The 23,827-nt window shown below is 41.5% G+C and overlaps 1 protein-coding gene across 6 annotated transcripts in view; it reads right to left on the bottom strand.

Moving 5' to 3' along the window:
• Positions 1–5,348: 5,348 nt before the first annotated feature.
• The window catches only part of OXSR1 (oxidative stress responsive kinase 1), an 82,321-nt gene continuing 63,842 nt past the window's right edge, over positions 5,349–23,827 (bottom strand). For 5 of the 6 annotated variants that reach the window (XM_036266390.1, XM_036266393.1, XM_036266392.1 and 2 more), the window contains 8 exons: positions 21,091–21,213; positions 17,928–17,960; positions 16,375–16,521; positions 14,855–14,919; positions 12,300–12,352; positions 10,068–10,136; positions 9,159–9,223; positions 5,390–8,052 (listed from right to left, as the gene is read on the bottom strand). In XM_036266390.1, coding sequence (XP_036122283.1) covers positions 7,978–8,052; positions 9,159–9,223; positions 10,068–10,136; positions 12,300–12,352; positions 14,855–14,919; positions 16,375–16,521; positions 17,928–17,960; positions 21,091–21,213 — 630 coding nt within the window. In that variant the 3' untranslated portion in view covers positions 5,390–7,977. Of the gene's footprint in view, positions 8,053–9,158; positions 9,224–10,067; positions 10,137–12,299; positions 12,353–14,854; positions 14,920–16,374; positions 16,522–17,927; positions 17,961–21,090; positions 21,214–23,827 lie in introns of all 6 variants that reach the window. The other variant, XM_036266389.1, reaches the window with a different exon arrangement.

The following is a 23,827-nucleotide window of genomic DNA, read 5'->3' as shown; positions in this document are numbered from 1 at the left end:
AAACAGTCCACTCTGACTTGCAGAATCAGAGAATGTTTTATTGACTATGTGATAGACACTGGCATCAGAAGACCCAAGAAAACCTCTCAGGTCCAGCACACAGGATGGAGCTTTACTCAAATGTTACACAGTATACAGGACAGCCCCACCCCGACCCTCGCCAACTGCCACATCCTAAACAACTCATATCCAGTTCAAACCCCTCTCATCACAATAGAACCCAAATTCTGAGAGTAGTTGTGATACCCAAAAGGACACAGATGTCCCTTCTAGCAACCAGCCCACACTAGGCTGTGGAGGATGTCAGGAGAGCTGCAAGGATCCAGCCTGCGTATTACTCACTCTGTCCACGGACCAGTCTAGCCTGACCCTGATGATCTCACCTTTCTCCTGTGGGCCCGGGGCTGGCGGTGAGCAACACCAGTCAATCCCGGGGCAGCGCGCGGGCCCGGAGACCACCAAGGGCACAAAAGCCTTTCTGTTTCAGCACCAAAGACAATTCATGAATGCTAATCAATTACCGAGAACCCAAGAGTTGCATTTTGATCTCTAAGCGAGGCATCCACCACACACACTGTGCAAAGACTAAAACCAAATGCCAGCTGCCCCCGAGTAGCCCCAGCCCCCCCCCCCCCGGCAGTCTCAGTGATAACAAAGAACACAAGACGAAGTGTCCCTCTACCACAGGCCCCAGCTGTGGAAGTCCCATTGGTGGCCACCCCTACCCTTGCTGGAGTCAGGAGTTTTACAGGACTGGGGACCAACAAAGGCAGGACGTCAAAGAGGACTCTCCCAAAGATGAAGGCTCCCATCTTTTACCTCTGGGGAGTCTTACTGAATGGAGGAAGAGCCAGGTCTTGGAAGGCATCTAGCTCAGTCATGGAAGCTGGGGAATGATGGATTAAAGAGAACATTAGGAAAAAATTACATGCATGTATGTATATGTACACACACACACACACACACATTCACATATTTGCTGTGCATGCTTAAGAAAGCCTTTTCATGTTTTCAATTTTGAACCATTTAAAGAGACAGGCAGAGGAACATGGGTGAAGGGAATACAAAGAAGCAAGGTTGTGGTTAGTCCTGGAGACGGTGTGCCTGTGTCGATCTACCTGCCCGTCTGGCGCAGCCTCTGATTGCCTGTTAATCAGTCAGCTGGTGGAGCAGGTCAAGCATGGCTGACGGGAAAGCAGAGGTAAGGATACAAGGTGCTGCATAAGGAGAGCCCTTTCCTTTCTCCCTCCTGTCCCCAACTCTCCACCAGGCAGTATCTCTCATAGGCAGAGATGCCAAAATCCCTCAACAAAATATTAGTAAATAGAACCCAACATTGTATAAAAAGAATTTTATACCACGACCACGTGGGATTTATCCCAGGTATGCAAAGGTGGTTCAACATTTGAAAATTAAATGTCATCCTTCACATCAACAGGCTAAGGAAGAACAATCACATGATCACATCAATAATGCAAAAAAAAAAAAAAAAAAAAAAGCATTTGACAAAACCCAACACCTATTCATGATAAAAACTCTCAGCAAACTAGGACTAGAGGTAACCTCCTCAACTTGGTTAGGAACATCTACGAAAAGCCTATAGCTAACATCATATTTTTTTCATTTTTTGTTCCGATAGAGTGGGAGGGAGAGAGAGAGAGAGAAACATCAATGTGAAAGGGACACATCAAGTGGCTGCCACCCACACAACCCAACCAGGGCTGGGGACAAACTGCAACCGAGGTACATGCCCTAGCGGGAACAGAACCCGTGTTTCTCTGGACCACAGGCTGATGCTCTAACCGCTGAGCCAAACTGGCCAGGGCGCTAACATCATACTTAATGATGAGAAACAAGAAGCATTTCAGAAACAAGGCAGGGATACCTCCCCTCACCACTGCTTTTCGACATCATACTGGACATCCCAGATAATTCTATAATACCAGAAAAGGAGATAAAAGGTATGCAGATTGATAAGGGAAAAAATTGTCTTTTTTTGTTGATGATGTGATTATCCATATGAAAAACCCAAAAGAACCATCAGCATAATACTCTTGAAACTAACAAGTGATTATAGCAAAGTTGCAGGATATAAGATCAATACATAAGCTTTTTATCACTTTCCTATATACCAACAATAAACAAGTGGGATTTGAAATTAAAACCAATACCATTTACATTAGCACCCAAAAATGAAATGGTGGTATAGAGGTAACAAACTATGTACAAGATCTGTTTGAGGAAAACTACACAACTCTGATGAAAAGAAAAACAACTAAATAAATAAATAGATATTCTATGTTCATGGATAGGAAGACTCAATATTGTCAAGATATCAATTCTTCTCAACTTGATTTTGTAATTAAACACAATCCCAATAAAAATCCCAGCAAGTTACTTTGTGAATGTTGACAAACTGATTCTAAAGTTTATGTGGAGAGGCAAAAGAGCCAGAATAGCCAGCACAATGTTGAAGAAGGACTGACAATGCTTGACATCAAGACTTACCATAAAGCTATAATACTCACGACAGTGTGGCATTAGTAAAAGAACAGACAAATAGATCAGTGGAACACAACAGAGACTAGAAACAGACTCACAGATTCAACTGATCTTTGACAAAAGAGCAAAGGCAGTACAATGGGGCAAAGGTAGTCTTCTCCGTAAGCGACAGTGAAACAACTGGGGACCCACAGGAGGGAAAAATGAACCTAGACACAGACCTTAGACTCTTCACAAAAAATTAACTCAAAATGGATCAAAGACCACAACGTAAACTGCAAAACTATACAACTCGTAGAAGATAACACCAGCAAAAATGTACATGACATTGGGTATGGTAATGACCTCTTAGATACAACATCGAGGGCATGATCTATGATAAAAATAACTGATAAGCTGGATTTCTTTAAAATTAAAACCTTTGGCTCTGCAAAAAACTGTTAAGAGAATGAAAGACATGCCACAGGCAGGAAAAAAATATTTGCAAAAGAGGTATCTGATAAAGACCCATTATCCAAAATATACAAAGAATTTCTAAAAGTGAACAATAAGCAAATGAACCACCTGCTTAAAAATGGGCTTAAAACCTTAAGACACCTCACAGAACATATTCGGGTAGCAAACAAGCATATGGAAAAAGGTTCAAGATCATATCATTTAAGGAATTGCTCATTAAAACCTGATACCACTGCACACCTATTAGGGCAGACAAAATCTAACACACTGACACCACCAAATGCTGGTGAGGATATGAAGCAACAGGAACTCTCACTCACCCCTGGGAAGCCAACATGGTGCAGCCACTTGGAAGACAGCTGGTAACTTCTCATAAAACTAGACATATTGTTACCATACAGTCCACACTTGGGTTCTCTGGTATTTACCCAAAGGAGTTGAAATTTTATGTCCACACAAGATAAATATTTATTTCAGTTTTATCCATAACTACAACCAGTAGGTGAATGGATTAATAAACTGTGATACATCCAGACATGGAACATTATTCAGTGCTAAAAAGAAATGGGCTACCAGGCCATAAAAGACACGGAGAAACCTTAAATGCATGTGACTAAGTGAAGGAAGCCATTCTGAAAAGGCTAAATACCGCACGATTCTAACTAAATGACATTCTGGAAAAGGCAAAAATATGGAGACAAAAAAAAAAAAAAGATCAGCAGTTGCCAGGGACTAGAGGAAAGAAATGAATAGGCAGAATACAGAGGATCTTAGGGCAGGGAAACTATTCTGTACAATACTGTAATGATGGATACATGTCATTATACATTTGTCTAAACTCACAGAATGCACAAGAGTGAACCTGAATGTAAACTATGGACTTTGAGACAAAGTAACTTATTAATGTAGGTTCATTGACTCTAATAAATGGACTCCTCTGGTAAGGGATGCTGACAGAGGGGAAGTTTGTGCATGTGTGGACTCACTGGGGTATATGGAAACTCTGTATACTTTGTTTCTTTTCTTTTCTTTTTTTTTTTTATCCTCACCCGAGGATATTTTTCCATTTTTTTTTGTACAGATAGAGTGGGAGGAAGAGAGAGGAAGGGAGAGTGAGAAACATCGACGTGAAGGGACACATCGAGTGGCTGCCACCCGCACGACCAACCAGGGCCGGGGACAAACTGCAACCAAAGTACGTGCCCTTAGCGGGAACCGAACCCGGGTCTCTCTGGACCGCAGGCAGACACTCTAACCGCTGAGCCAAACTCGCCAGGGCTGTTTCTTTTCTTTATTGCTTTTTTAGAGAGAGAGAGGGAGAGGAGGAGAGAGAAACATCGATGAGAGAGAACATTGATTGGCCACCTCCTGCATGTTCCCCACTGGGGATGAGGCCCACAACCTGCGCATGTGCCCTGACCGGGAATCAAACCAGAGACCTCTTAGTGCGTGGGTCGATGCTCAACCACTGAGCCAAACTGGCTGGGCTGAACTCTGTATACTTTGTTTAATTCTGCTATGAAACTAAAACTGCTCTAATAAATAAAAGGGTAGAGGAGCTGACCAAAAGAAGGCATCCAAGAACTGCTGCACTGAGCATCACTACTGTAAAGATGTAGAGCTAGGGAATCGGGCCTCTGGGCAGGATCTGATTATGTTAGAAAGAATGGGCAAGTGGAGGGGTGCTATTTTACTCTTACTGTGCCCCGCTGTCCCCACATACACCATGGTCACTTTTGAATAAGAGCATCTCCTCTCTGTCCCCACAATAGTCAGAGTCCACTTTTATGACCTGCTTATCTTAAAAGCAAACTCAATCAACCCTGATACTGCCAGCTCCAAGGCTCCAAGATGAGCTCTGGATCACCAAGACCCACAAGCAGTGCTATCGCTGGTCAAAGGCCACCTGCTGCTGGGAAGGAATTATGATCAGGGAGATTACTTACCAGGAGGTGGAAGAACACAGAAGCGCCTAGAATCTTCCATGAAAACCCACCATTAAAACATCAGAGCCACATGAAGACAAGTTCAGCCCTGCTCTGAACTTCCCAAGAGGAACTCCCGAGAGCTTGCATCAAGCATCTTTCCTCTGCCCAAATCCACGAGCAGTCAGTCAGAAAAGGTCGCTATAGGGAGTTCTCTATCCCACACGTCAAATTTCCTGGGGCAGATCCTCTCCCTCTACCCTATGGGATTTCAATTTCCCCATTTGTCCAAAGATTTTAAGCTGTTTTAATTTGTAGATCAATACACTTTTTTTTGTCCCCGCAGTTTTGTGCACTTTGGCTTTTCTGCATTTACATGAAGAATTAGTTAGCAGTGACCCCCTGGCCCACTCCCCCTACTCCCCACTTAACACCATTAAAGTAAAGGTTCCTTACACCGCCAGAGACAATTTACTCTTTATTGATTAAAAATGAAGGAAACATGCAGCAAAATACAAAGTCAAAAAAAGGGTGGAGGGAGAGTCAAATATTTTACATCTTCCATGATCTAGCACACGTCATAAGGAGGAAGCTCCGTTTATTGATACACCATTATTCTATCCTCCAGATTATTAAATAGTATCAGCTGGCTCTAAGATTTGGTTCAAAACTTAAGCAAAAAACCCAAACAAATCCAATAGTCATTTAGAAAGACCATACATTTCACAAACAGCATTGGCACATGTTACCTTGTGCTAAAGTCAGTCCCTACCCCAGGGACCAGGGAATCCTGGGGACTCCGCGCCGGAGGTGTACCCTGACCCACCCACCACTCCTGGAAAGGAGTAAGGTCTCTCACTAGGTTATGTGCTTCCCACTGGGAAGTTTCTGTTCACTTATTTGCTCAGCATCACTCCCCAAGTCAGCAAAGGGAGTCCACCATACATCATGCAGAAGAAACACACTGTCATGGGGCTTGATGACGGACTCCTAATTCCCAGCAGGGCAAAAAATGAACCGAAATGAAAGAGAAAGCCCCAGCTCACTTCTATGGTCGTGCCTGTCCCACCACAGTCCAAAGGCAATGGCTGCTGGAGAAACTCAACAGGAGGATGGGCCGCTGCTTACCCCCAGCCTGGGCTTCAGATCGCCTCCAAACCCAAAGCTAGAACAGCGATGCCACACCCCTTGGATTCATACGTAAGTAGAGTGCGACGGGCTTACTGGACACCAAAACAGACTCTAGGGTGAGCCACTAGTCCTGTGCCAAAGAGGACACTATCTCTTTTCCAAACTTACTCCTACCTCCCTGTCCTTATTCCCTCTACCTGCCTCCAAAAAAATTTAATAATAATAATAAAATAAATAAAAAGAAAAAGCTAAATATTTTTTCCAGCAAGTTGATCAACCTTCTTTCCTCTCTCCAGGCTCGGCAGGCTCCCTCCTGTTAACTCTCCTGCTGGGACCATGGACTCTGGTGTCTGATCCTCTAGTCTACTTTCTTCCCAACCCCATCTCAAACTCTCCCTCTCCCATTCCTCAACATCCACCCCTTTCCCAACATGCCTTTTCCTCCAGGTAGGTGAAGAAAGCCCGTGACTAAACTATAAGCTCAGGACGAATGAAACAAGAACTGTGACAAGCCAGTTGTGGGAAAGCTCTGAGAGATGCTCAGCAGAAAACCAGGTAGAGCAACCTCACTATTCCCAGACCAACAATGCTGGACAGGGCTGGAGCCATTCACTCAGAGGCAACTCTCCCCTTTTCATGGGGCCAAAGCCTCTGTGTGTGTCGTTTAAGGCCAGACTGAGGATCTCTTTCACATACAAACACGTTAGGGCTATTTGCAATTAGACAAAGGCTGACTCTGAAACGTTAGGGGAAAAAAAAAATCAACCCCACTGATTATTCACATATTGCATTATGAGTGCTCTTTTTCAAAACCTAAAAAATAATTTACATTATTTCTGTAGAAAATCAAATGAAATCCTAAGTCACGGCACATGTGGTTTTACTTTCTGTCTTGGGTCAGGTTCAGCACACGCAGTGTGAGCCCCTCGGAAGGGTCAGTGCAGGCGACGGGGCAGAAGGCAGACCTCTCCAGCCCAGTGTCTCCGTTATTGCTGTAGGAATCTCAGCTTTGCATTTCCTTAAGACTTGGAGACCAGGCAAACGGATTTTCATGAGAAGACTAGAGGAGCAGTTTTTCTTCGATTTAATAATTTTTTTAGATTCTGAAAATAAATAACTTCCACAATGATATGAGTTATGATTTTTTTTTCTGTCCAAAAACCACTGCTGGGAAAATTCACTTTAACAAGCCAATATTTGATGTTTTCTCTAAAAACAGTTCAAAGTTCCACGCTGAAGGATCCGATGGCTGAAGTCCGACGATAGTCAGATGTTTTGCACCAGCTGAGTTAAGGCTAGCATCCCTTTCTGGAGGGAATAATGAAGAGGGGTGCCTGAGAGCAGCTTCAGCAAAACGCTTAGAAACATCATGAACAAAACTAGAGGACAGTTTAGGCTGCCTCCATCTGAGGCTGTGCTTTTTCCTAACAAAGGTTGCTAGAATTCACATCAGATTAAAAAAAGAAAAAAAATCTCTAAATTAAATTCTCTGGGCTCCAGCTGAACAATCAACTTTTAACTGCTACTTCAGGGGGGTAAAGAGACATCCCAAGATGCCCACATCCTGTCAGGTGTGGGAAATCCGGCAGCATGAGGAAGACCAATCGAGCTGCTACTTTTCACCCAGCACCGTCAGTGGAGTAAGACAAGATGAGCTGGAAGATCTCTTCCTGGGCCTTGAGGCACATGGGCCACTTCTCAGATGGAGGAAGAAAGGGGACACATGTAGTAAGTTTACTAACGGAACTCTTCAAAGGGATGCTGGCCACTGGTGATCCAACTTTTCTTTCCCTGTGGGAAAAGGGGGGAACGATGGCAGGATGAACATAAAGAAAGACCTCTAAAACTCCTAGCTGGGAGGTTTGTTGCTGGGTTCTTTGGCAGTAGTGGGTCTAGGCCAACAGAAGCAGCAGAGATACGCATGTGTGGCATCTTCTGAGGCCTCCTCGTCCAGGGCTGTGATTTAGCTGATGCTGAGCTGGGCAAATCCTATTAGTTTACCATCATCAGGAATATCCGAGCCTTCGACACCAGATGCCTAAGAATCAAACAAAATGAGAAGCTGTGAGTATTTAGAAACAATGAAAACTGACAAGGGGACTGTGGGAATGCAGGCAGTGGGGGACAGGTCCCTGGGATACAGACAGGAGGCAGATGAAGGTGTCTCTTCCAGAAAGGATGGGAGCTGGGCATACAGCTGGCTCACAATCTCTTCTGAGCATAGTCAAGGGCCTGAGGTAGGAGGCTTCCTGGGAGGGGCAGAGGAAGGGAGGCCACTGAAAGGGAGACTTCAGTTCAGAGCCTTGGGGGTGCTAAATGAACATAATCCATGATATTTTAAAATTCTCATCACCTAACCCTGGCTGGTGTCGTTCAGTTGCTTGAGTCCTGTGCATTGAAAGGTCGCCGGATCGATTCCTGGTGAGGACACACGCCCAGATTTCGGGCTCGATCCCCCGTTGGAGTGTGTGCAGAAGGCAGCTGATCGATGTTTCTCACTCTCTTTTTTAAATCCTCACCCAAGGATACTTTTCCATTTGTTAATTTATTTAATTTTTTTTCCTTTATTGATATTAGAGAGAGAGAAAGGGAGAGGGAGATAGAAATTCAATGAGAGAGAACATGGATTAGCTGCCTCCTGCATGCCCCCCACGGGGGATCAGGCCCATAACCTGGGCATGTGCCCTGACCAGGAGTCAAACGGTGGCCTCTTGCTGCATGATCAACTACTGAGCCACACCAGCTGGGCCAATTTTTTTTCTTTTTTAGATAGAGTGGGAGGGAGGGAGGGAGGGAGGGGGACACATTGATTGGTTGCCTCCCATACGACCCCGACAGGGGCCAGAGATCAAACCTGCAACAAGGTACGTGCTGTGCCCTTAACTGGGAATTGAACTTGTGACTCTTGGTCGGTGGGCTGATGCTCTAACCACTGCATAGCCAGGGCCAATGTTTCCCTCACATCAATGTTTTTCTCTCTCTCGCACCCTCCTTTCCTCTCTCTCTCAAGTCAATAAAAACATATTTAAAATAAACAAAATCAAAAATAAAATTCTCATTATCCAGAGAATATGGAAGGTGGTCCGTAGGAGCAGCTGATGTGTAAAAAGTAAGATGGCTTAATAAGGAGGAAGAGACAAATACCAGTTTGAAAGTGACAGATCGATTTGACTGAGGTTCTTCCACAATTTTCTGCAAATTAGCTGCCACTGTAATCATACAAACAGAGAAAGTAATGAGAAGCTTGGTCAATATAGTTTCAACCATATTTTAAGAATTTAAATGATAGTTTAGAATCTTCTATATACAATTAAAATGGAAGCAGAAAGTTAAATTACTCCCCAAAGGAAAGTATCTTTTAAACTCGACTCCAAGTAGCAGAAATAAATCTCCAATCATTGTCAAATGAACTTTCTTTAAGATGCTGCATCAACTTAGGAATGACATTCAGGCTAAAGAGGTATGACCTGTCTATTCATAGACCAGAGAGACAGCAAACTATGGCTTACAGCCTGTTTCAGTTCTGTCTGTGAGCTAAGAATGGTTTAAAAACAACAGAGACGGTACACAACCCACAAAGCCTAAACTATTACTACCTGGCCCTTTATAGAAAACCATTCCTGATTTGCCCTAGAAAATAGAATTTTCCTTCAGTAATATGTACCTATGGCCTTTTCTGACTCCCTGTTTTTTCTAGGACTAAATCTCTAAAGATTTCTGCTTACCTCTTAGCTCCACAAGGTTAGACTTCATCCTCCAAAATGGATGAGACATGGCTAAGCTTACCATAACCTGTGATTTTTGTCATCACTTCTACCAGAGTCTCCCAGAGACCTGGGTGGGCTTTCACTTACTATCACTGGAGGTCATAAAACAAACTCAGAAGTGAAGTTTTCTTTTTTGTAAGGAACTGTCCCCAATACCCGTTATTTCAGTCAAGCCAAGAACCATTCCAAGAACCACTGACATGCTCAGTGGAATCCAAGCCTGGTTTTCTTGGTCCTATGTACAGAGAGAGGGAAATGGGCACGAGGGCAGGTGGAATGGAGTTACCTATGACTAAATCCCTTCCATCGACCAGGCCAGCAGAAATGAGTTCCTGAGAGACACCCTCCGCCGTATCTGCAAGGACAAAAAAGAAGGTGCTCCGTTTCTTGTGCATACATGTCACTGCTAACTCTCAGAGCACGTGTGGGCACTGCCAGATTTTAGCTGCCAAATCTACAGAACCAAGAAGGGAGGTGGGGTCTTTCCCCCACACAAAGGGTTTTCCAACCACTGGGATATCTCAAGTGAGGAATACTCACAGGTCTAGTAAAGGGAAAAATGAATACAGCCAGATGGCAAATACGAGCTCAATGTAAAGATAAGTTTCTAAATAATGGTGCCATTTAGATGGATTTCAAGTCCTTGTCAGGAGAGCACCTGACAGTGATGCTGCAGAGGAAACTCCTATGCCGAGGGCAACCCTGGACATGATCCTAATGAGCTCCGAGACATGATGACGAGCACGCAACATCTCCAAGGCTAATAAAACAGTGATTTTTTTCCCCTCAAGATATTGAAAAAAAATAAAACGTAATCTCTTATTTTGGGGGATCACACTCCAAGTTTTTTGCTAAAATCATTTTTTTAAATCCTCACCCAAGGACATTTTTGCATTTATCTTCAGATAGAACAGGAGGGAGAGAGGGGGGAAGGGAGAGAGAGAAACATCGATGTGAGAGAGACACATCAACTAGTTGCCACCCACACGACCCCAACCGGGGCTGGGAACAAACTGCAACCAGGGTACATGCCCGTAGCGGGAACTGAACCCAGGCATCTCCAGTCAGCAGGCCGATACTCTAACCGCTGAACCAAACTGGCCAGGGCTAAAATAATTTTCTTTTTTATTATGACGGGCTTTTCTTCTTGGCTAATTATTTTGGTAGGTATAACCTGAACAAAGGGTGTAATGAGAAATTGCAAAATGAACACAGAGTATCCCCAACTAACCTCACCTCTGACTGACTCAGTGTGCTCTCCCCCAAGGGCTGAGCACTGAGCCCCTCAGAGGGGAAAGGAGGACCTTGGGAGGCGGTGCACACACTTGTGCAGACAACCAGCAATTTGAATTAGTTCTTGAATAAGTGACTCTGTCAGGTTTTAAAACAGTAGAGTGAATACCCCTCTGTACATCTAACTGCATCTATTCTCCTCAGTGGTTAGGTGCCGATCATATGAAGACAGGGAGAAGACAGGCACGAAAGACTATTTGACGCTGGCCACTCCCCAAATCTTAACCCTGAGTAACAAAGGCAGTAAGTTTTGCTCCAAGGAGAAGTTTATGGCCAGAAACTATGCATCACAAGCTCAACTTCCACCTCTGGAGCGAGGAGGCTGGAAGCCCTGTTTCTTTTTTATTGTCAGGAGGACAACTATGTCCAGTGATAAGAGCAAGAACTTTGCACTCTGACAGATCTGGATTTGAATTCCAGCTGCACCTCCTCCCAGCTGTGTGAACTGCAACACACCTCCCAGCACCTCCTCCCAGCTGTGTGAACTGCAACACACCTCCCAGCACCTCCTCCCAGCTGTGTGAGCTCCATTTCTCTCTTGATTTCATCATCCACACAATGGAGATAATCTTTATTTAGGGGGCTATTTTGAGAAGTTAATGAGATAATGTACATTATCAGAGCACAAGCCTAGCCAATAGTAAGCAGTAAATTAGAACTATGTTAATTACTGTTTGTATTATACAGCTGACCCTTGAACAACACAGGGAGTAGGTCAGGGGCTCTGACCACAAGTGCAGTTGAAAATTTGTGTATTACTCTGGACTCCCTGCCAGAACTTAACTAACAGCCTACTAATAAAACTACCAATAGCCTGCTATGACGGGAAGCCTTACCAATAACATAAACAGTCAAGTAATACATATTTTGTATGTTACATGTATTATATGCCATAGTATAACAATAGAGAAAAGAAAATGTTAACAAAATCCTAAGGAAGACAAAATACATTTGCAGTATTTATTGAAAAAAATCTGTGTATAAACGACCCATGAAGTTCAAATCCATGCTGTTCAGGGTAACCTATACGAGGTTTTCTAAATGAGGTTAGTAGTAAATAAACTGCATTTTTATTTATTCATATGCTCCCCCCCAACCCCTTCAAATCAAGAACATTTTAATCATCCTTTAACATAGCAAAATATACCTCAAGGATAACCCTTCACAACACACTTCACTAAACAAAGCAGCAGCTATTGTGTTTCCAATATTTTTTATAACTTACCTCTCCCAGGAGTAAATTCGAATCGAATATCATTTAGTTCCTTTTTGGAATTCCTATAAAAAACCATAATGTATAAAATCAATTTCTGAATTTATGCACAGACTCTGCCAACATATATCAGGAAAGCTGTGCCGCAGGCTGGTTGTGCTCAGTGGTTAGAACATTGACCCGCAGACCAGAGCTGCAAGTTTGATTCCGGTCAAAGGCACTTACCTCGGTTGCAGTTCTACCCCCAACCCTGGTCGGAGTCATGTGGGAGGCAACCAATGGATGTGTCTCTCTCACGTTGATGTTTCTCTCTCTCCGTCCCTTCCACTCTATCGGAAAATCAATGGAAAAATATCCTCAGGTGAGGAATAAAAAAAAAAGATTGTTTTGTTCCCATAGATCATATGATGGTCCTAGTGGGATGAGAAAAAACTTTATAAGTAGTTTTTAGATAGGACTTAACAGATGGGTAAGATTTGCACAGTCTAGGAAGACAGGAAAGGAGTTGGGCCCATATAGGCAGCAGAGTTAACATATGACTCCACAGATCCAAACATGTGACTGGTGAGGAAAAGTATACTAACCAGGCTCCCTGGAAGTTCTGGTTAAGGTGGAGAAATTAGAACATCAGGTCTAATGTCTAATCACTTAGGACCCAAATCCATTTTATCTAAACAATGTAGAGGACTTAGGTCTATTTGACAAACACTTGAGGATGTTACTGAAATTGTGCTTAAAATACAGAAACCCATCTCCAACACAACCCGTCCCCAAGTGATTTCGTCCTTGGCACTGCCTTCTCTGTGCATCTGTATCCACGACTTACACTTCTGCATGTACACTACCTGAAATTTGTTTCAAGCTACGTTAGTTCATAATTCAAATCAACTTCCAACCTAGACTTGATTATCGAGTGAGGCATTTCATTTTCTCTCTTCTCAGTATCCTTCCCCAATAGCTGAGAGTGCTATACATAGTCTGCTGACTACATATTCTTTCTGAGAGCTGATTAAAAATCAGATCAAACGTTTAGCATCACTAGTGATTTAACTGATATGCGAAGCACAAACACCTTTAAAGACAATATGCTAACGGGTCTAAATCTCTTCTAGTTGTTTAACTTCAAAATCTTTATCAGTGAGAACAAGAATCTAGCCTCCATAAACAGAAATGCAACCTAGTCCATTAAGAAACCACCTTCTGAAAAAGCTAACTACCATCACTTACAAGTATCTTCTCCACCTTCCTGAAGCACTTGTCAAATTGAATTTTTATATTATCTATTGACTGCTATAAGATAGCATACAAATTTTCAAAAAGAGAAAAATGGTATTCTCTATGTACAATTAAAATAGGATGAGATTACTAAGACACTCTATCAATTCACAACTATGTGAGATGAGACAAGGTGTACCAAGTAGGCTTCTGTAAAGGAAAGGTAAGCAAATCTGCGTTCTTCACATTTATGGCACAATTTCATAGCTCCTAGTGGTAAAATCAAAATATTCTCCAAACAGCTCTTGCTACCTCTCTAATTATGGTCATACCAAGAAGATGACTAGGAGTTCATATGTGGAAGGAGGAATGAGTCAATATAATTTAGTGGAACTCTTTTTAAAATGTTAGTAAAAGTTTAAGAATACCTGAGACATCTCAGGTGATGCTTCTAAAATTAATTTTTTTGGCTCTGGCCACAGAATTCAGTTGGTTAGAGCGTTGTCCCGATATATCAAGGTTACTCGTTTGATCTCTAGTCAGGACACTACAAAAATCATAAATGCATAAATAAGTGGAACAACAAATCAATGTTTCTCTCCCTCTCCCTTCCCCCCTCTCTCAAATCAATCAATAAAATTAAATAAAAATAAAAATTTTAAGTGTGTTTATGAGTAGAAAGAGACCTTATAGCAATACAACATCCACAGCTATTCTGATAAGAATGCTCTACAATCCTAATCCAACTACCTGCAAAGGAAGAGAGGGTTAAAATGAACAGACCACCATTTATGGCGCTTCCTACGAGCAGTGTGTCACAGACCCACCAAGAGGCATCGATTGAGGGTACTTACTATAAAATGGAGACACACAGATCACAAATATGCTTAGAGGTTTTCCCTTCCATTTTTAAGAACAGGGCCTTCATTTGCTCTATCACAATCTTGGGTTAGTTGATCTCACAGTCCATGATATTTATATGGTCACAATTATAAGACTAATTTTCAGATAAGCCAACTTAGTGCTACTCCCCTAAAAACTATTCCTCAGTTAAAGACCTTATTTCCCAACTTAAAGTACCTATATTGCAAATGCACAATTTGTCACTATTAGTGGACAAACAACTAAGAGAATGCACCAGTTGACCTGTTAACATCCAGGTCCTGACACTGTTGCTATTATTTCTGAGCAAAATAATACACCTGCAAGCAAACAGCACCTGATGCCGGGAGGACACACAATCCTATCCAGTTCTCAGACACAGACTATTGGGAACAAGGAGTAACTTGCGAAGAGAAAACAGCGTATTCACAGTATTCAGAAAGCAAAACAAAATAAAAACGTCTACTTACCTTAATCTTAGTACTAGACTAATGGGGATCTTGGTTTCTTGTGAACCTGCTCCTGAAGACGGAGCCTAAAAAGCATGGAAGGGTAGAAAGTCACTGCCTGGACTACTAGGGGTGGAGGTGACTACTGGTCACTGCAGAGCACTCGTCCACTTGACAGCAACTTCCCTCATCTCCAGGTGAGGCCATCCCAGCCCCTAGGACGTTCCCTGCTGTGGGAAGACATGCACTCCAAGGCAGCAGCAAGAACCGAATGTCAGCCGGAGTCAAACACAATTACAACGATAATTCTCAAACCCACATGAAAGTCCATATGTGGCCACATACAAACTTTGTTATTTTTTTCAGATCCATGTTTCTTTCTGCAAGGGTGGAAAACACAAAGCTGGGTTCTTCCCTTTAAAAAAGCAGTGTATATCATATGGCAACACCCAGGTAGAGTCTAAACTGGTTGCCCCTCAGAAAGTCACCCAGCATGGAGGTTTTAGGTCTTTTAACCTGTTAACCAGGGAATTCACTTTTCACTGTATGCAACATTTGACGTATTTATACGTCCCGCTCGATTAACAGGTTAATGGCTAAACTCATCCTTTCTGAAACCTGATAGCCCCCTCTTACTTACTGGATGATATGCATTCTATTTAAGTTGTTTATAAAATAACCAATATTTGCATCAGGTTTCATAAGACAATTGTATCTTTTCCCATCTGATGGGCAGAAATGGAAAGCTTGGGTGATGAAAAGGTTACAGGAAGTTAGCACCATGAACTGGAAGCCCCCAGTGGTCTCCAAAGATAGACCACCACTGGGGTGTCAAAGAAAAAAAAAATCAGGACTTCCATTTTTATTTCTTTCCATCTAAAATGTTAGGGAAAAAAAAAAAAAGAAAGCTCCACTATTTAATAAGCGAACAGACTCTGAAACCCCTACTCTGACCATGAAGTACAAGGTCCCATGTTCCATACAGCACTTGAGGAAGGGGCGGGAGCACACAGCCTGGGGCCCTCATTCCCTCGGCTGCTTTCAGAAATTGTGTGCACCTGATTATGTGGAATTACAGATTATATTACCTCATTTTAATAAAATCAAGCCTCATAAAATTGACAATATCTTAAAAAGAGTAATACAGGAAAATCATGAATTGGAGACAGTACTAACAAAAACACAAACATAGGTGAACAAAAAGAGAACTGGTGACAATTTTCCTTGTGTCACGATAACTCTGTCAGCTGCATTTTGAAGTTAAATATAATAAGGATCTAATAAAAAGCTGACAAGAAATTAACTCCCAAATTTTTGATGTTTGGAATGTTTCCATTGTTAACTTACTTTTTTGCTTAAAAACCTGTATCCTTGTAAAACTCTCTTATCTGTATACGTTTAAAACTGTGAAAAAAGAATTCTAACTTGTTTTCAAATCTACCAAGATATTGATGGACCTCATTACATTAGGTGGTGTTCCACATTACTCTCTGCTTTCTACATCTTCCCAGAAGGCTTTACCTGACATGCCCTTGCTTTACCTGAGCTGTTTTTGATGGCTCCGTGGGGACGGGGAGAGAGACTTGGGTTGGCTGTGCAGATGTCTGCCCAGCTGGCTGAGGTAGATGAGGAGAAATCTGTTCTGGAACTTGAAGTAAAGTACCCACGGGATCAGTTGTTGGAAATAGCTGTAACAGAAGCACATATAATGCTTTTAAACTTTGTTATTGTTGTTAATTCTCACCTGAGGATATTTGATATTTGTTTCTACTGATATTTATTTTAATTTTATTTATTTATTTTTTGATAAAGTGGAAGGGAGGGAAGGGGAGACACATCTTCTCACATTGATGGGTTGCCTTCTGCACAACCCTGACTGGGGCTGGGGGTCAAACCTGCAAGCCAGGTACATGCCCTTGACTGGTAATTGAACCCGAGACCCTTTGGTCCGAAGACCGACACTAATCATGGAGCAAAATCACCCAGGGCTTTCACTGATTTTTAGAGAGAGAAGAAGAGAGGGAGAGGGGGAAGGAAGGGAAGGAGGAAGAGAGGGGAGAGAGAGAGAGAGAGGAAACATCGATGTGAGAGAGACACATTAATTAGTTGCTTCCTGCATATGCCCCGATCAGGACCAAGGCTGGGGATTGAATCTGCAACCCAGGTACAAGCCCTTGACCAGGAATCGAACCCAAGACCCTTCAGTGCATCAGCAGTTATTCTAACCACTGACCCACACTGGCCAGGATTGTACCATGTTTATTTTTAATTACATCTATTCTGTGCCCTTTGCCCAGCAAAACAGCACATCCAAAATACAGATTTAAGTATGCAATACAAAATTACAGAGAGGTCTAATATCTCATGACATATAAGCAAAATCAAGGAGACAAGAAAGTAACTTTTGTGTTCATTTAGCTTCATATGAGGAAATCAAAAGTTACTTTTGGGGGGGAGCTAACCCTCATCCAAGGATATTTTCCCATTGATTTTTAGATAGAGTGGAAAGGAAGGAGAGAGAAAGAGATAGAAAAACTGGTTCCCTCCTGCACAACCCTGACCTGGGCCGGGGATAAAACCTGCAACCATACCCTTGACCGCAATCAAATCTGCAACCCCTTGGTTCTGCAGGCTGATTCTCTAACAGCTGAGAAAAATCAGCCAGGGCTAGTTATTTTTAAACATTTTCAAAAAAATATTTTTCTTTATTGATTTTAAAGAGAGAAGAATGGAGAGCGAGAGAGAGAGAAACATCAATGAGCGAGAACATTGATTGGCAGCCTCCTGCATGGCCCCCACTGGGGATCAGGCCCACAACCTGGGCATATGTCCTGACCAGAAATCAAACCGGCGACCTCTTGGTGCATGGGTCAACGCTCAACCACTGAGCCACACCAGCCAGGCAAAAAGTTACTTTTAAAATGAGTGCAATGGCACCAATTTATTGCAAAGGTCCATTCAAACTCAGAATCAATATCTGATAAAATTCAACATAAGTTGAATTTGGGCACATATAAAAGACGTGCTTAATATTAAAACCAAACCTAAATAAAAGCTCATAGACTTTAATGATTCTGTAATCACAACTACTTACCTCAGAATTTGATAGTTCTTTCACTCGGGGAGACTAAAAAAAATACAAAAAAAGAAGGGCTGTTAACTCAAACCTCAGGTTACTCGCAGTCAGTTTCAAACTACACAGAATGTTGAAATGCAAGTCAACTCCATTTTATTCTGATCCACACATTAACTCATCAGCAACTCGAGTGAAAGTTTTCGGAAAAAGAAAACCGTTGTGACTACTGTATTCTTTGTCCAGGTGACATGTACTTACGGTATTTGAAGAGATCACAACTTGAGGTTTATAAACAAACATAATGAGACTGAGTTCTCAAACAGTAGGACGGTCACATTTTTCAAAGTACGACTCTTTTTACTAATTATGACCATACTATGTACATAGTATACCAAACCAAATGTCAATCTTCAAGCTAATTATTTAATACATTATCAACACAGTAATTCTGATTGTGGCCTTTAATGGAGAAAACTCTTGAGCCAAAATTGAAAAACCAATTATAATCTGCCATATGAAAATCTAAGCTATATTTATTTAATAAATCAAAACAGAAGTAATTCTGGAGACTACTAGAGAATTAGAAAAAAAACCTTTTATCTCTAAATAAATATCAATTTATATTAAATTCTACCAAGAATGGATTTAGACTATTTAAAAGGTCAGGTTGGATTTTTAAAAAAAATTTTATCACCATTTTATTAAGGAGAATCAAGGTTTAGGTAATAGCTAATGTATCACAGAAAATATATGGTCAACTCAGAAACTTTTTAAAAAAAATTTTATATTTCACTTTCTTTTTAAATATATACAAATATAGCATACGTTATATATTTAATATATTATACATATTTATAAATTAATATATATAAAATATGTAATATATATTGTTAATCATATTGTCCCCTTACCATTTGAGAATAAGTTACATATATCTTAGCTGTTTACCACTGAATAGTCACTGTATTTCTTAATAAGGATATTCTCTTACATAACCCTACTGAAGTTACCAACTTCAATAAATTTAACAATAATACCTTTTATCCTACATAATCCAATTTTTCCAACAGACCCCACAGAGTCCTTTACAGCTTCTGGTTTTTCTCCCAGTAGAGGACGCACTCTAGGATCATGCACCGCAGTTAGCTGTCACATGTCATTAGATATAAACATTTTTGAAGAACATCCCACCTCCATACACACTTTATTTGATTAGAGTGCTCCTCATCTGTGGTTTGTCTGATAATTCCTCTTGATTTAAACTTATTATATGAATTTCCAGCTGGAATTCTACACAGTGATGTGTCCTTCCTAGGGTATCGCATCTTGGGGAATGACACGGTCGTCTGCCCCTCATCAGTGATGTTAATTTTAATCATCTACTCAGGGCATTTTCTGATTTCTCCAGTATGCAGGAACCATTTTCTACCTTGCAACTAAAAGACACTCTATAGAGAGACACTTTATTTAATGAGAGAGAGAAACATTAATCAGCTACCTCCTTCCTACTGAGGATCGAACCTAAAACTCAGGCATGTGCCTTGACTGTGAATGGAACCTGGAGACCTCTCATTCCATGAGATGACGCTCAATACACTAAGCCACACTGACCGGGCTGGAGAGACACTTTAAAACCATGTAAGCCCAGCTGGTGTGGCTCAGTGGCTGAGCATCGACCCATGCACCAAAAGGTCGCTGGTTTGATTCCCGGTCAGGGCACATGCCCAGGTTGTGGGCCAATCCCCAGTGGGGGGCATGCAGGAGGCGGCCAGTCGATGTTCTCTCTCATCAATGTTTCCATCTCTCTCTCCCTCTCCTTTCCTTTCTCTCTAAAATCAATAAAGAAAAATTAAAAAATTTTAAAAAACCACATGTAAATAATCTTGCTCAGCAAAACGCTCTCCCCTATACTTAGCGTCTGTTGCTGATCCTTGCCATTACTAATCTTTCTAACTGTCGCATGAGGGCTGTGAGACGATCCCCTTCCCTCTCCAACTCTCCAACCTTCACCAGTCAGCACTGGCGCTCACTGCAATGAAAAGCCACCACTTTCCCCCATTTAGTGCATGGACGTGTGGAGTCCTCGTTTTCAAACTATATATAATTTATTACTGCACTTAATGATTTTGATGGTTAAATTCTAGCTAATTTGGCCACTGGGAGCTCCATCAACCACACCCTTGTATTAGTATGACTTTTTGTTTTAATAAAAAATATTCTTTCTGAAAAAAGAAGGTATTCCAGAGTCATCTGGTGTATTCTCTGTGTAAGCCCTACAACCAGTCCTTTCTCCAAGAGGCTTTCGTTCTTAAAAGCAGGCAAAGATATACCACTACCCTCTCTACTCATCCGACAAAAGGTTCTGAGCAGTCAAGACTATGACCTCAAACATTAATATTTCCTAAACACACTGGAGACTCCAATAACATGCATATTATGCTGCTTAATGTTTGTATTAGCTCACTGAGTCTCTTCATTTTTTTAAAAATTCTTTCTCAGTTTCAGTTTGCAGTTTCTATTGCTAGCCTTCACGTTCATTAATCTTTTCTTCTACAGCATAATCCACCACTAATCCCACCTAATCTATTTTCCATTTCAGACATTGTAATAGTCTATAAATCTGATTTTGTGTTTGTTTGTTTTCTATTCTTGGGATCGAGTCCTAACAATCAACTTTAGATTTAGCTTTAGGCAACAATGATGAAACAAATGAAAACAAGACCCCTATCTTCACTGCTTAGCAAAAACTAACATACACACACATCATCATCCAGGATATACCAATTAAAGAAGAAATACACTATTACTCTTCAGGTAGAATGTTAGCAGACCTCAGGAACAAAGTTTCTATTATTGTTAGTCTTTAAAGTTCACTGACATTTTCTTTGCAATGCATAATCAGCCACCTATCCTACCAGTGTATTTTCATCTCTAGATTTGGGTCACTTGTACATGCCTTAAATGTTATCATATTCAAACAGACCTGCCAGACCACTTTTCCATGTAAAATTAATTTGGCTCCTAATGTTGATAAGTTGTTCCAAGAAATTTTGTCACTAACAATTGCAATTTTTTGTACCTAAGCTGGGTAGGCTGACCAGAATCACAGAACATGGTATTACCTCGGAGACTCCAGACAAAATAGAGCTCTAGCTAAAGCATGTAGTTTAGTAAAACCTACCCTGAGTTGTGAAATTGCGGCTTTCCCTTCCTCGCTTTCTTCGTCAAACTCATCATCACTCCACTCCCAGCCACCGTCTTCTGTCTTATGAAGACGGCCACTGGAACCGGGTACTCTCCGAACCTGCTCATTGGAAGAAAGACATAAATCATGATAATGTTGATATTTACTATATAGAAAAGCCAATCATTTTCCTCTCCTCCTACTACTTCAACACAGTAAGCACATAATTTTCCCTGTAAGTATCCTCCACCCCTCGCTGGCTCTGCTCTGTTCTCAATCTCCACTCTTTTTTTACTGACACCCACACACTTTTTCTATATTCTATGCTCTGAACTTGAACATTATCCAAGTCCTTCTTATGTGAAGTCACAGGTCAAATAAATAGCCTGCTCTTTTTTGTTGTTGTTGTTAATCCTCACCCAAGGATATTTTTCCACTGATTTTTAGATACAGTGGAAGGGAGGGAGGGAAAGAGAGAGAAACATCAATGTGAGAGAGACACATCAATTGGTTGCCTCCTGCACAACCCAGACCAGGGCCAGGGATCAAACCTGCAACCCTTCAGTCTGTGGGCCAACACTCTAACTGCTGAGCCAAACCAGCCAGGGCTCTTTTTTCTTTTTAATATTAATTTTTTAAAATCCTCACCTGAGGATATTTTTTCCATTGATTTTTAGAGAGCAGAAGAAAGGCAGGGAGGGAGAGACAAAGAGAGAAAGAGGTGGGCAGGGGAGGAGAGAGACACATTTCTTGGCTGCCTCCCACATGAGCCCCCACCAGGGCTGGATAGAATACAATCCAGGTACGTGCCCTTGACCGGAATTGAAACCACGACCCTCCACTGTGAGGGCCAAACCACTGAACCACACAGGCCCAGGCCAATTTTAACTTTTAAAATCACAATTATAACTGTACAGTTTTAAGAGTACTATAGCTTTTTTTTTTATCTTCACCCAAAGACATTTCTCCATTTTTTGTTCAGACATAGTGGGAGGGAGAGAGAGGAACAGAGAGAGAGAGAGAGAAACATCGATGTGAAAGGGACACAACGAGTGGCTGCCTCCCACAGAACCCCAACCAGGGCCGGGGACAAATCGCAACTCAGGTACATGCCCTTGACCGGAATTGAACCCATGACTCGCTGGTCTATGGGCTGACGCTCTAACCACTGAGAAAAACTGGCCAGGGTGAGAGTACTATAGCTATTTAAGTTTTGTTAAGAAAACCAGCAATATCCTACCTTTTATCCTTTTTACCACAAGCAACCATTTTCAACTCATTTTAGCTTATTCTTTTGGAATTTATATTCATTTCTCTATGTAACATTATTATTATTATTATTTTTTTATCCTCGCCCGAGGACATTTTTCCATTTTTTGTTCAGATAGAGCGGGAGGGAGAGAGAGGAAAAGAGAGAGAGAGAGAGAAACATCGACGTGAAGGGACACATCGAGTGGCTGCCACCCGCACGACCAACCAGGGCCGGGGACAAACTGCAACCGAAGTACGTGCCCTTAGCGGGAACCGAACCTGGGTCTCTCTGTACCGCAGGCCGACGCTCCAACCGCTGAGCCAAACCGGCCAGGGTTCTATGTAACATTATTGTTACCCCTTTAGTTTTTTGGTTTTAGAAATTATCTATTGGACTTTCCACTACAGAAGATGAGAATTTAACACTATTATCAACCATCTACTCCTTTCTCAAGATACACTGTAATTTTGGTTAAATCATTTAGTGTTTACATGCATGATTATATAATAGATACAGCTGAGCCTTATTATACATTATAGTTATTTTTCTTTCCTGTATAACATTTTTGTTTTCCCTGGAGTTAGTATTTGTGTATTTATTTCTACGTACTTATCAAATGTATTGCCCAATTCTCTCCCAGCTATATAAATCTTCTCCCTACACATGCATATACGTTAGGTATTCTGCATCAGCACCATCTTCTTGGGGAAGACTCCCACCAGAGCCTCCTAACCTGTTTCACCTAGAGAGGTTTTACACCAGGTCTGGCACTTCTGATCTCACTCTACCATCATCCAGAAGACCATGCTTCCTGGATTATGCGACTTCCCTGTTCATAATTTAAGCACTTTCTTCACTATTAGCATGACTCACTTACTAAAGCCATGCATTTTTTAAACATACTTCATTCCATCTCCACATACCACTTATAGTTTGCCTGGTTAAAAAAAAAAGTCTTAGTTAGAAATCATTTTCTTTGATAATGTTGAACATAACTGCTCCATTGTGATCTGGCTTCCAGAGGTGCTACTAAGGTCATTCTAAGTCCTGATCCTGTCTGTGATCATTCCTCCTTCTCCTATAATCTTAGTGGGCCTCCGTGTTGGTCTATTTTCATTCATTGTGCTGAGTACTTGGGCTCTTTCAATTTGGAAATTCATGACCATTAGTTATAGAAATTTTTCTAGAATTGTTTATTTAGCAATTTCCTTTCTTCTGGTTGTGTGTGTGTGTGTGTGTGTGTGTGTGTGTGTGTTTAGTTCTCCTTTTCTGGAACTCTTTTTGTTCATCTGTTGAACCTTTTTAAGTGATCCTCTAATGTTCTTGTCTTTTCTTTCCTGGTATCTATTTCTTGGCCTTTTGGTTCTGTTTTCTGGGAAATGTCCTTAACTTGACTCTATACCCTTTATATTAAATTTTTTCATTTATTTTACAATGTTTTCAGTTTCCAAGAGCTTTTTGTTGGTGGTGTTGCCATTCTCT

This window comes from Molossus molossus, unplaced genomic scaffold (genome assembly GCF_014108415.1).
Source record: "Molossus molossus isolate mMolMol1 unplaced genomic scaffold, mMolMol1.p scaffold_m16_p_18, whole genome shotgun sequence".
NCBI classification, from domain to species: Eukaryota; Metazoa; Chordata; class Mammalia; order Chiroptera; family Molossidae; genus Molossus; species Molossus molossus.
The sequence above is the reverse complement of the archived record's forward strand: the minus strand, read 5'-3'. Positions and strand labels throughout refer to the sequence as shown.